We start from the raw sequence: 14,206 nt of genomic DNA, 5'->3' as shown, positions 1-14,206 counted from the left end.
ATTTTGAGAATATATTTATAATTTATGTTGAACATCTCCAGAGAAGGCTGAGGATTAATTTCAGTTTAAGATTTCCTTGTAGACACAAAGTCAGGTAGAGGTGTGATACATGTAATTAAATTTTAACATTTAATGTCACCTCAATTGTTTTAAGCAAATTACATTTCAAATGGTCATTTCAGAGTTGAATTCAGTAAGGTGGGTTTTGTCATAGTAAAATACTGTAGTAACTTGAAAATTATCCACATGGAGTGACTGCCTAAGAACTAGATCAAAGACAGCTTAAATATTTGCAGAAAACAGAGACTCAGCATTCGGTTGTTGATGAAAATTTACTGGTTTGAAAAAGCTCCAGATAAATCAGAACTGCTGTCCCCGGACAGCACAGCATTTCTAACTGAGACTTAGCTGCCTTTCAACAGAAAGGCATACGTAATTCATGGAAAGTATTTGAATGTGGAATTAGGTGACACCGGGAGCTACCATTTTGCCACTCTTCTTATATTACACACCTGCAGGCAGCCTTCCTTGGAGAGACTCTTAAACTTATCCATGTACCTGCCGTGACACTTCGGAGAAAAGTAAGGGCAGAAAGTAGATCTGTATGTAAGATACTGTAGCATTTCACTCCAGCTGTAACTCCTTCTAACTATACGAGTTTTGCTTTTTTAAATGAATATATATATGAAAACTGGTATGTAGACAAGAAATCATATATTTTCACAGTGAGTTTTATTTCACAAGATGAGCAGACAGTTGCATGAGAAAAATGAAGTTCTAAAAAAATTAGCAGTAACTTTAGTTGAAGAAATGTGTTACAGCACTAACTGCCCTGTGATGTGCCTCTCCCCCAGGACACTCCAGTAAGGACTTTTCAAAGGCAGCATTTAGGAGGATCCAACCTGTACTTCTGACACTAGTCTTCCCTTGTAGCACCCAGATAATCCTGCAGGTGAACAAGCCAGTCTTCTGGCAGTAGTTAAATCTACAGACATGAGTATAACATACAAATGTTAAATCTGATGCCCCAGTTAACTTTCAGGATAAAGAGTCACAGAAGACATCAGATTACAGTTAATATAAAATCTGCTTCTGAACTTCTGACAGGCAAGCAATAATTTTGGGAAAAACCACCCTCTCCATGACACAGAACTTTTAACCTTATGAGTTTCATTTACACAGAAAGAAAACTCATTTCACAGACATACGAACCTTCTTCCTTCTCCTGCCTCTTTTTAAAGGTCTTTCACTTGCATTGTGCAATAGCATGTTAATCAACAGCATTCAGCCTAACATGGGGCCTGAATGTGCAGCAAATGAACTAGTAAAAATAGCTGATAAAATGTGAACCAGTCAATTTCTGCCTATTTTGAGTCCTGCTCAACAATTGTTCTAATGAAAGTTGAGAGAGGAAATCTTGGTGGCTTTTTCTTCTTCCCCTCTAGAATTTTCACTTCTGAGTTCACAAAAAATGAAGAATCACTTTTTACTGACCACAGTTATTTCACAGGGATGGAACATACGTTCTAACACTTCAACAGTTTAGAAGTGAAACGCTTTGACTCTGCAGATGAAACTATCTGTAGATCGCTATTTGCGCAGTGTCTCAGCCTCACACTGTTCTGGTCAATCTAATGCAGCTTTCTAAGCAAATGTTCATTTGAAAACCCTCACCCGTATTTTCTTCTTTCTAGGATAATAAAATGAATATCTGATTCAATATATTTTAGAACTGTAATCTTAGTGCTCTAGACTACTTTTAAAATCTAAAATACAGTGATTTTCTTTTATCCCCCAAATTTCACTCCTTTTGTTGTGTCAAAGTGTCAAAGACTATGTAGTTGTGGACTGAATCTGTCAAAACTGCTAACAGGGAAGTTAGCAACAAATTTTCAAAGTCAGACTGTGTTGCAAATACATGCCACATTCCCTTCCCATCAGGGCAAAGAAGTATCCCTCAGTAGGGTGCAGTCTTTGGCTGCAGCTATTTGAGCAAACTAAATTAGTATTTATTAAATTCTATAGAAAAGCTTGAAAGTGGCTCAATCTTAGCTCTCTTTAATTCACAGGAAGAAACCATACTTTTAAAAAATGTTTATTCAGATACCTCTTGTGAAGATACCTGTAATATATTCAATATACATCTTCCCTCATTCCTTCAAAAACACTTAAGTTTTGAGGTAATTTAGGACAAAATATATATAAGAACACTTAAAAAATAAAAGCAAGAAATCAGTAAACAAACTGTAGGCAGGATAAATAGAAAAATATTCAGTCTTCCTTTCATTACAAACTGTTTCAACAAAATGCACTTCAAAAAGCAAAATAATCAAGTCACTAAGTCCAAAATTAAGTGTATTTCTCAAGCAAAACTGACTGAAGCAATTATTACACCTGAGTCTGCATTTCAGGAATAGGGCCCATAACAGTACAAAAGAAAGAGCATCCAGGGGCATTCCTACCCCTTGTACTCAGAGGGACAGGAAAAAAATAAAAATACTCAAACCTACGAAACTGTATGCTGTCTTGATGGCTCCACGTGGGCAGAATATGGTCACTCTCTACAGCAGCATCTCCATTCATGCCTGTCTGACTCTGTTTTATCTGCACAAAGGAACGTATTCCTGCAGAAGCTTTGGGGAATGTTAGCACTGGTGTCCCGCTGTCCCAGAGGGACCTCTTAAGTTTGAGGAGTGTTATTCCAGAGATGCAAGGCACTTGCTGGGAAGGTCTGAGATGAAAACTGTGCGTTTGGAAGACTGTTCCTCTGTCCATTCAACAGATAAGAGAGGTAAGGCTATGCCACACATCCCCTGTCAGATAATTCCAAAGGAACTCTGATCTAAAATGTGGCACCTTCTGATACGCATGAAGATTATTACTTTGGAAAGCATTATTTTGTTCGCAATTATATGCTAAATTGGAAGACTGCAATACTCTAAGTAAGATAATTTTTTAGTTGTAAAGATATGCTTTGGGAATGAAATAGAACATAGGTTGTAGTTCTTTAGGCTGAATGAAAAAAGCTAATCAGAATCTTCATCATCAAGGTATTCCTCTGCATTACTTAATGTTCGGGCAGTACCTGGAAAGAAACAAAGCCTTCTTTTAGTCTGAGATAAAAGTCAGACAAAGCCTCAAAGACAATAACAAAACAAAACAAACATCCCACTGATTTGCAGTGCTTGACAATTAGTATATGAGAAAACTGATTTCTGTATCATTTAGGCATGCTAGCACTGCACAGATGCTGGGGCTGAAGATCTGTATCTCAAACACAGAGTTCTTCAGCAAGGTCTACAGTGACGCCCAGCCCTACATCCAGTGACTAAGCCAGTGGTCACACCTCTTAGATTTAGTCTGTTCTCAGTGACTCTCAGGAGCCATCTTCTGGCTCCTTAGAAGCTGTACAGCAGAGCTGCCACTGATTTTATTTTCTGTATGTATTATCTACAAAGTGCAAACAAAAGGATGCCTGAGTTGACAGTCGAGCCTCCACAGTTTTCTTCCAAATGCTTAGTTGGCTGCCATTTCCAACTGAAAATTGAACACATTCCATCTATTGTCTCCTCTTTCCTCATTTTTTTTGTTTCTTTTTTCCAATCTCGTCTTTTAGAACCACTTCCACAGTTATGACACATGAACGTGTGTGTTTATATACAAAACACAAAATTGCACATTTGAGTGGTGGTGAAGTAACTTTTCTTGGAGAAAACAAAATATTTTATAGATGGACTGGGATATAAACTGCATCTAAATAGGAACAGATTTGAAAATGGGGACATGTAAACTACTGAAGCAGGGCGGAATTTTTGAAAAAGATCCTTTTTCAAACTGACAGATACTTGAAACGCTGAAATGTAGAATCAAGAGTCACAGAAAAAAGGAATTAATACAAATGGCTAAGATAATACAGAATAAAAGAGAAGTACATGGACCAGTGATGTCAGAAATCATAAAAGACCAAACTAAGATAGAAAAATAAGTAAGCAAGCTACACTGGAACTGCAGTTAAAACTGACATCACCTCTCACAATAAGGCAAATTTGAAAATATAGTGCGAAAGTATCAGAGCCTGCCAGCAGAAGTGCAAAGGATTAAAAACTGGTCAGCTATGAAACAAAAATAATTGATGCAAATGCAACAGAAGTAGGTAATATTTCTACAGCCAGGAACCAAAACATTAATGCAATTATTTTGGACATTAGAACTGAGAATACTTCCATATCAGATGCATTTCTAACAGATAGAAAAAAATGAAGTCAGTGCTCCTAACAGGATTAGCTATTGTTAGAAAAAAATATTTGTATTGAGACAGAGAAAAGCTTGCCCCTAGTTACAATTGCTTTCTTCCGAGTCAAAACTATGTCAATTTTGGTAATGTTTTCTAGTAAATCCTGGTATTACCTCTTGCTATCAAAAAACTGGTTGCTATTTTTGTCGCAACTGATCATCAGCCTTCCAAAGCTCCCTTCAACTGTTCTATCATTTATCCATGAGTTAGTATACCTTTGGTTCTCATGCTTTCCATTCAATGGTACAGTTGCTAGACTGCATATCTCACTGGATATGTGTTCTTAGGTTATTTTTCATCTCATGTGTAATTCACCTAGGATTTCCAACCCAACTTCAGTCTTATGAAAGCCATAGGTAGCATCACTTATTCGACACTGAACAATTCAGTCTTTGTTCAGCTTTTTAAAGTGGCTTTCTATCTCCTAAAAGTTTTTGGGCTTTGCTGTTGTTTTCTGTTCATGTTTGTTTTGTTTTTAAACACAGACGGTGTGCTATTAGAAGGGATGAACACAAGTGGGAGGTAGTGAGACTATCCTGATAAATAAACTGGAAGCATTCTTTCTTTATTTCTCTGTTGGAGAGTCAACTTGTTGAAATATAGGAATAAGAAATTTAAAAAGGAGCAAGAAGAAAACAAAAGAGAAGTTTCTGTTGATGTTGGCTTAGTTTGGAGTAACAAGTGTGATTAAAAAGGAACATACCATATTGTATAATTCATACCATTTCTTATGGTGTAGTGCTCTTAAAGAAAGTTTGTTTCCATCCTTGCTTTTCTTCTGAATAGCGCTTACTGTTTCTACAACAAACTCCTTTGTCCCTTGCTGACACAAGATGGCATTTTGCAAGGAGTCAGCAACACTGAATGTTATGAACCACAGGCCTCTATCATAGCTCGGCTGAACTACCCCATTCAGATAAACCCTTCCAAACAAACCCTTATCCCACACAGATCCAAACTAATTATTACGGCTATCAACATGTTGATATTTAGTTTAAATTGTAAGTGTCCTCTAAAGATGAAAAACATATTGTAAGAAAAATTAGAAATACCTGCAGTATGTTTCTTCTTAAGAAGTGAAGCACAAGCTGCATTGGTCGCCATGTCTAAAGCCAGTTTCTTCTCATTGTTCTTCAGATCCGTTCTTGCCCCTTTATAAAGGAAAATTTCCATAATGAATCATTGTCCAGGTACATCTTGAGTAATGGTATTATGAGAAGATTTTCAGTAGCATGGGTAAAACAGCTCAGAGTAATGGACAAGGAGATCTCATCTGTGGACTGATCTGACGCAGACTAAAAGCTAAGGATATTCTTCCATAAGCTACAGTTGGCTGGGAAAATTGTTGGCTGTTCTTCCTGCCTTTTCAGGAAGCAAATGGAATTGTTGTTCTGGGATTAAATTCCTAATTTTGTCTACAAAGCAGGATAAAATGTATCTGGAGGAGATGAAATGTCTATTTCTCAAACAGCTGCCAGAATTTTCTGCAAGGCTTATACAACCAGGCAGGCAAGCTGGCTAGGGACAGTACCTGGTTTATAGGAAAGGAGTTTAAAAAACACACATTAACAAACATTCAGGAAGCTAGTCTGCCATACAGATTGTTGAAATCTTGGTGAAGATCTTTACCCTTTGCCAGCAGCATCTCTACAATATCTGCATAACCCTTCCATGCAGCAGCATGCAAAGCTGTGTCTCCCAATTTGTTCTGTGGAGTTAAAGGGAAGAGCAACAGGATTAAAACACAGCAAAAAAATATTTTGGCTTGTACCATGGATGAATAGCATCACATCTTTAGTATAAGGGTCCTACCTGCTGGTTCAACTCTAGGTTTGCTTGGGTAAACAGAACATCCACTATATCTGCAGAGAACAGAGAAAAAAAAACAAACTGTACTTATTTGCATGCAGGGTATAGATCTTAAGTAAGATTCAACGAAAGAAAGATCCAATCAGCTAATGAAAATCTCTAACAGCCAGAAAACATCGAGAAAGCAACTATTAGTTACCATGAAACATTACAACAAAATAAGCAACACTTTTTCTTGGTCTGTCCTTCTTACCACTCTGCTTCTAACAGTAACAGTGATTAGAATAACTCCTCCAACAGTGGCAACAAAATACACAGCATTTGATGGACCTGAACCTCCCTTTAATTTCTTTAAAAAAACAGAACAGCACAAGAAAATCCTGGCTTCATTTTTTAGCACAGTGACTTCAGCAATCTGTCTAACAAACAAGTCAAGAAAATCAGAGATCACTTACTTTAAATTAATTCTTTCATACCTTTGTGACCTCCATGGCATGCCCAATATAGAGCTGTGTTTCCAGCTTTGTCTAAGCCATTGACCCCAACTCGGTTATCCAAACACTCTCTCAACCAGCTCAGGTTGCCTGAAAAAAAAATTCAGTTTTACAGATCTTTTTTTCTTTAAAAAGTTAACAGAATCATTAAAAGCACTTATTTCTCTCTGTTCTATGAACAAAGAAGATGAAAAAATTATTATCAGCAGCAGTCACAACTTGTAAAACAATCAGTCCAGTTCATAACAAACATTTCTTCTTCCGTTTCCAGGAGACCTTTACGTACGTGTATAGTTAAACGGATAACACCAGCCATTTTTGCTGCAGATACAATCATATCATATTTAGAGACAATTCTACCATGCTGTAAAACAGATTCCAAAAGCTGCAAAACTTCACTAGATAATTAGGTCAAAACATCAGGCAACCAAAACAGACAGGATATCCTCAACCTAAATATATTTATTATTTTAGCATAAAACAAACAGTCTTTTAGCATCAGCATTACAGAACTAAAATCCAAATCACACTTACCTCGCTTGGCAGCTTCATGCAGTGGGTTATCAATAGACTCTGCTTGTTCTGCCACTGAAATGAAACAGAGAATAAATTCTAACTATGTCTGAAACAGGATATTTGACATCTACATGGAAATAAAGCTTTTTCTTAGTTCTGGAAGAGCCAGCAAAACATATTCCATCTGCATGTGAACAGAGACTTGTGAGATACGACTAGTTCATGGGTGTCCAACCCTTTGGCTTTCCTGGGCTTCAGTGAGTGACGAGTAATCGTCTTGGGCTGCATCCAAACTATGTAACAGAACTAACGTACATAAGTAACAAAACTTTATACAAATATATCTGTTATTAAAACATAAGAAACAGCAACAAAAACATAAAACTAGTGAGATATCTGACCTTGTTTTCATGATAATGCATCAATGTCTGGTTCAATGGACATGGTTGCAATTCTCAGTGAGCTCTAAAGATGTCCATCAGAGATTCTTGATGAAATGTTACTCTACTTGTGATTCATCTTTGAAAACAATTGTTCACAAATGTACATGTTGCCAAGAAGTGATGATATGAATAAGATGTGATTGTGAAGCACAGGATACTTTTTTCTGTTAAGGCAGGTCTTATAAAAGTCTAGTGAGGAGACATGGTCAAATTTTTCTTTAAGTTGAACGTCTGATTGCAACTATATATATTCCATTTGAAAATGTGCGGGCGACATATTTATATCAACTGAAAATGGAGATGCAAATATACAAAAAAATTAATTTTTTTTGAAATCTTGAAACCTATGCTCAAATCAATTTATCAAAACTGAAAACAAGGCTGCATATTTTTCACTGTTCACAGGTCTATGTTTAGCCAATGTATCAAAACGCATGACAGTATTTGCCATAATTTGAGCTCGCCACAATATAAGTTTCATCTTGAACACTGTAACCGTTTGAAACAGATAAGTTGATTTTCACCTTGAAAATGCAAGTTGAATTCATTTAAATGAGTGGTCAAATCCACCAAAAATGCTAAACCTATGAGCCCTTTTTCATCTTCAAGTTCAGGCACAAATTTTCCTTTTGATTCCACAAATGACTTGATTTCATTTTGTTAATCATTAAATCTTTTAGCATTTTACCCCAACTTAGCTACCTTCCTTCAGAAAGGTAAATGATGCCCTGACAATCAGCATCCATACATTTAAGGAACTCCTGAACTGCCCATGATTCAGTCCACTGAACTTCACGAAATTCACAGTTCTGACGATGATTTGCATGACATTATCTATTATTAAAGCTTTCACACATAAATTTTCTCTATGCATGACACAGCAATATTTCACGTGTGAGCTGCCAGTGGCAACTATATCATCTTATATTAATTTTATAAATCCCTATTTTTTACCAGCCATCACCAAGGCACCATTGGTAGCTATACTAGATACATTGACAAGGGTTCAAGAAAATTGCTGTAACGTAATTTTTACTGCTTCATACAAATTAAGAGATGCAGATGTGTCTTTTAACGGCACCAAAGAAGCCATTTCTTCAGTGACATTATACTCATCAACAATACCTCTAATGAAAATTGCAAGTGCAGCCATATATGTATCACCGGCGCTTTCACCTATCACCAAAGCATAGAATTCAAAATTAGCAGTTTTACTCTTCAAATTTTTATAGATGTTCCTACTTCTTCAGTTCGCCTGGCTACAGTCTGGTGAGTCAAACTGATTTTCGAAAAATCTGGGTTTTTTTTCAGGACACATTATATCTGCCATGCTTTCCAAACATCGCTCAATAAACTCACCATCAGTAAATGGTTTTGACTGTTTTGCAATCAGATTTGCTACCATGTAACTAGCTTTTATAACAGTCTTTTAACTTTTTAAAAAAGATTTTGTTGAGATGACGGATGTTTTCAGTTCCACTACCTCTTTACAAAGCATTCCTTGATATGCACTGAATTTGCCCCATCCCTGGAGGTATTCAGGGCAAGGCTGGACGTGGCTCTGGGCAGCCTGGTCTAGTGGCTGGCGACCCTGCACTCAGCTTGGGGGTAATCTTTCAAGTCTTTTTCAACCCAGGCCATTCTATGATATGATTCTATAATATGATTCCATGAATTTGGCAGCGGGTTTCTGCAGATAATGTCTCTTCAAATTGTAATCTTTGAAAATGGACAGTTTTCTTACAAATTAAGCACAGTGTCATACTATTTGTCTTGACAAAAATAGTACTCATCTGTCCATCTTTTGCTGAACACTCTTCCTTCATCCACAATTTCTCTTTTACTGGGTTTTGTTTTCTTCTGAGACGTAATGAGGCAGGTTGAAATAGCAGTACTGGAAATCACTGTGTTTTTCCAAACAAGCAGCACAAGCACATACCACATGTAATAGACACAGGGCTTGATGCGGCTGACTGTGTGTGATGGGAGCAAGAGGCAGATTCAGCACTGTGCCCTCTCCACACCTTGGTTCCAATCCCAACAGCACTGATCGCACACCAGTGGCTTGACTGTTTCCAAGCGATGGGTGCACAGTGGAGGCAGAGCCGCTGCCATGATGGAGCACAGTGGCTCCATTGCGAGCTGTGCCAGGCCGCATGCAGCTTGCAAGTTGGATATGCCTAGACTAGTCAGATAAAATTCAATTTATTGTGTTGGAAAAGCAATTCAAAAAATAGCCTGTAAAAACTTCAAACAGCAGCGCTGAATTGATCAGAGGCTGCAGGTCACCAGGAATCTGGTAATGTTCTGTCTCAGTTACTACACATCTTTCTAAAATTGTAAGGTATTCTTAAGCAGCTGCATGCAGCTAGGCATTCAACCTATAGATTGCCATCTGTAGTTACGAGAGAATTATTTCCAAGGGCTATCTAAAGGGTAGCTAAGAAAATGCACTGTCAATAGGATTACAATTTATTTTACAGAAGTTTTAATTTTCCCTGGAAAACTTAGAGGAGATCTGACAATCAAAACTGCTTAAACAAAGAATACAGATGGAAGTTCAGGCTTCTGTATATCTTTTCTTCATCTCATAAGCTTTAGGTTTTACTAGCGAAGAGCACCCACCAGCTCCTGGTCAGTGTCCTTGCAACAGCAAAAAGAAAATTAACAGCACTGTGGAACATTTGGAAGTCAGGCTGTGATTTGGCAACTTCTTTTTAAAAATTCTTTTAGGTAAAAATGTCTGTAACTAGTAAGGGTTCAAGCAAATATGACTGTTCAATCTGAGATGAGCAGGCTCTCCAACCCCCTGTGTCAACGGTTTACAGGCGTTAGGCCCGATTCCGTGACAAAGGGGACGGGGGACCCAAGGGCCCACGTCCCGGGAAAAGGGGAAAGGGGAAAAGGGTAGGGAGATGGCCCTGAGAGCAAAGAACAGCGGCAACAATCTGAGGAGAAACAAACTAATTTACTAAATAAAATATCGGAATGCAAAACAACACACTATAATACAATATAATTACAATTTAAGCTGATAAATCCAACACAGAGAGAGAGAATGTCCCAAAATCAAGGTAGGCCTTACTCTACTACCGACGATAAGACGGCTGGAGAGCGAGGTGCTGCCAAGATGAGAGACGGCGGAAAAAGGGACGAGGTCTCGTGATCTGCAAGTTTTTATACTGAGAGCTTTTATCTTTTCCCTCCGGCTGGAAATGGTAACATAGGAGCAAAGTACCGTGGGGACTGTAGTAGTCCTTCTCTTCTGAGAACTAGGTATGTCCACTACACGATGTTATGATGTGGAATACCAATAACCGAAAATCACAAAACCATGACACCCCTGCTTTACAGCTTATTAAAAAGGCAGGGACAATTTGAGAGTATGTTCCTCAGTTCAAACTGCTATTACAATCACTTGCAAAGCAGGTAAATACAACATACTTAAGTTATAAAAAACGGAATACTAAGGACAATCATGACCTATCCAAACCTTTTCTGACTCTGGTGTATATTCCTCCCGTAACAACTTGCAATTGCAACATTTCACATTTCTGCCTCTAGCTGTGAGCAAAATAAAATATACCTTAGATTCCAATATTTCAGGTTCATGCAAACAGTGAACAGAATCTTAATACACAGAATCATAGAATCACTAAGGTTGGAAAAGACCTCCAAGATCATCCAGTCCAGTCATCCAGTATTTCCCACTAAACGATGTCCCTCAGTACAACATCTAAATGTTTCTTGAACACATCCAGGAACAGTGACTCCACCACCTCCCTGGACAGCTCGCTGCAGCACATGACCACTCATTCAGAGATTTTCCTAATGTACAACCTACATCTCCTCTGGAGCAACTCGAGGCCATTCCCTCTAGTCAATACAGTGCCACAGAAGCTGGTCCCAGAGCAGCCAGGCATTAAACAAGTAAAATGCCCCAGTGACATTGAATAGTGCTTGTACTACAAAGCATTAATACCAGTAACACTGACAGAAACACAAAAATAATTTTGTGCTTATAAAACTATTGAGAGTTCAGTAATAATTATTTTTAACGCAGATAACATTTGATTCTGGCTTCATCAGCTATTCTATTCAGTGTCTTAAAAGGTGTTCCTTCAAGCCCAGCAGATGGAGCACAAGACCCCATCAGAGCCTCAGTACTTCCACGTTTGTCTCCACTTTTCTCAAAAAGACTGCAGAGGAGCACAGAATTTCACCAGAAAGGTAGCAATGTTTCTGTGGTTAAGAGTAAATCTAGGCTGTCCTACTGTGATAGCCAGTGAAGGAGGCTTTTGGGGATTGTGCACACTTTGTATGAAGAAGACACATTCCTAGTATTTTTCATTCCTAGTTTTAACATAGACTTCTATTCTGCTTACACATGAAATTTTTGCAAATGCACGCACACACACACACCTCTCTGGCCAGAAAATCACTGACTGCTTGAGGTTGGAACTGTCCTCTGGAGGTCACTTGGTTCAACCTCCCTGCGCAGGCTGGGAGACCCAGACCAGTATGCCCAGGCGCATGTTCACATAGCTGCTGAAGATTTGCAAGGAAGAGTCTACAACCTCACTGGGCAATCTGTACCAATGCTCTGTTACCTGCACACTAAAGAAGTGCTTCCTGATCTTCAAAGGGAACCTCATGTTCCTGTCTGTACCCTAGCACTACGCACCACTGTAAAATACCCAGTTCTTTGCACCCTGCCTTCAGGTATTCATACATGTTAATAAGGTCCCATCTGAACCTTCTCTAAGAGAAGTCCTAGCAACCTAAGCCCTTCCTCATAGGTGTGGAGTCCCTTCATCATCTTCACAGCCCTTTCCTGGATACTCGCCAGCATGTCCATGCCTCTCCTGTATGGTAGAGCCCAAAACTGCACACAGTACTCCAGGTACAGTCTTACCACTGCTGACAGAAGCAAAATGTTGCTCAGATAGTTCTTCAGTAGAACACTCTGGAAGCAAGTTTTCCAAAATGATCACAATGGAAACACAGATAAAAATAGCTGCTGGTCTAAATATAGTACACTGCAACATCCAAAGGAAATATGAATGCAGGTAAGCATATTTAAATCATTATTGTATATAACAGCAACTACTCTGCCAGATGGCAAGAGCAGAGTCAGTCCAGAAGACATGTTTTTCTAAAAATGAAACTTCATGCCAGGGTCCAAACAATTGCACTATAGGCTTCCACTCATATCTCTACATATCTCTTCTTCAGGGCAGGGAATCATAGCATTGCTACCATGATGTCTCCTGGTGAAGGAGGAACAACACAAAGCAACCACACTGTTACCAAAATGCTAACAGTTTTGATGCAATCTGTCATGTGACATGGCTACTCTGCATACACTTCCGGGGAGGACATTAAACAATTGTGTTAACTGTACTTGTGGCTTTTCAAAGTGATTTTAGTTGAATGTGAAAAAGCAATTTCTATTCTGTCAAAGCAGATATGGTATATTTGATGTCATGAATCCCTGTGAAAATGTTTTGGTTTTTTTTTCCCTGTGGTTGAACAGATTCAGTAACAAGCAACAAATGGTACACAGAGTGAGGAAGAAACAAACAACAACAACAACAAACAACTGCCAGAGTACATCTATAGAGCTGCTTACAGTTTGCTTTAGCTTCCTGTCCATATACAGAGTTTACTTAAACATTTGAGTATTGATTTATTGATTAGCCCAGTAAGAAGCCATCCCATGCTGTGTCAGGCTTCTTAATCTCCAAGTTACTGAAGGCTCTGCATGCCTATCATTATGTTTACTTAGAAAAGACAACATACAGGCTGAACAAATATAGTTTAAGATACTGCTAATGAGAAAATCTTAAAAATGAGAATACATTCATTATAGGTATGAAGAATGTATGGCTATGAGCTTTGAGTGTACTCTGTAGAACTCTCCTCTATATTTAACTGCTTTTCCCCTCCCAACTAAGAGCATCTGTTATAACATGCACATCCAGAAACAAACACTTGGCAAACTCACAGCCTGTATGCTGCTGAGGAATAGTGGTAAGTGATGCTGTAGAAATATTCTGAAATACTCTGGTAGAATAATGTTAAATGCCAGCACTTTTATCAGCTTCGGATAGTAAGCATATCAGTAATCTTCATTTCTTTTGACTGCAAATAATCCTACCAAAGGAAAATATTTTTGATATTACCATAGTTGCTTGGAATTAGTCCAGTTCTTCCTTTGCAAGTTCCTTTCCACCAATTTGTATCACTCTGGAGAGAAAGAGGAGTAGAGTTTAAAAGGGATATACTGGATCTCAGAAGCATTCTGCCTGGATGGATGCGTCAGACTCACCATGTCTGAGATGTAAATTATATCTCCTTCTTCAAAGTACAGTTCATCTGGCTTTAAGAAAAATTAAAAAAAAAAAGGTAAATAAAAATAAGAATATGTGTACTTCACTAAAATGCTCAATATACTCAACTGTAAAAAGTTTCCTTCAAAATAGTAACGCTCTAATTCTACAGAAACTAGACAACTGCCTAACAGTCTTTGATACCGTAGTTTGACTTGACTGCAGCTAACTTTTTTTATCTTTGATCTTCCTGAATGCTAAAGACAGACTGTAGCTTTCCCAACTGAGCACTGTGCAACAAAAGCAGGGAAATATATC

At 38.1% G+C, this 14,206-nt stretch overlaps 1 protein-coding gene across 1 annotated transcript in view; it reads right to left on the bottom strand.

Annotated features, from left to right (window-relative positions):
- The window catches only part of OSTF1 (osteoclast stimulating factor 1), a 21,227-nt gene continuing 7,734 nt past the window's right edge, over nucleotides 714-14,206 (bottom strand). Inside the window, exons 3-10 of the mRNA XM_021381646.1 lie at nucleotides 13,888-13,938; nucleotides 13,742-13,805; nucleotides 7,132-7,185; nucleotides 6,580-6,687; nucleotides 6,107-6,156; nucleotides 5,924-6,002; nucleotides 5,347-5,445; nucleotides 714-3,085 (exon numbers count right to left, since the gene is read on the bottom strand). Coding sequence (XP_021237321.1) covers nucleotides 3,027-3,085; nucleotides 5,347-5,445; nucleotides 5,924-6,002; nucleotides 6,107-6,156; nucleotides 6,580-6,687; nucleotides 7,132-7,185; nucleotides 13,742-13,805; nucleotides 13,888-13,938 — 564 coding nt within the window. The 3' untranslated portion in view covers nucleotides 714-3,026. The remainder of the gene's footprint in view (nucleotides 3,086-5,346; nucleotides 5,446-5,923; nucleotides 6,003-6,106; nucleotides 6,157-6,579; nucleotides 6,688-7,131; nucleotides 7,186-13,741; nucleotides 13,806-13,887; nucleotides 13,939-14,206) is intronic.

Source organism: Numida meleagris, chromosome Z (genome assembly GCF_002078875.1).
Source record: "Numida meleagris isolate 19003 breed g44 Domestic line chromosome Z, NumMel1.0, whole genome shotgun sequence".
NCBI classification, from domain to species: Eukaryota; Metazoa; Chordata; class Aves; order Galliformes; family Numididae; genus Numida; species Numida meleagris.
Note: the sequence above shows the minus strand (reverse complement) of the source record. Positions and strands in the feature narration are given on the sequence as shown.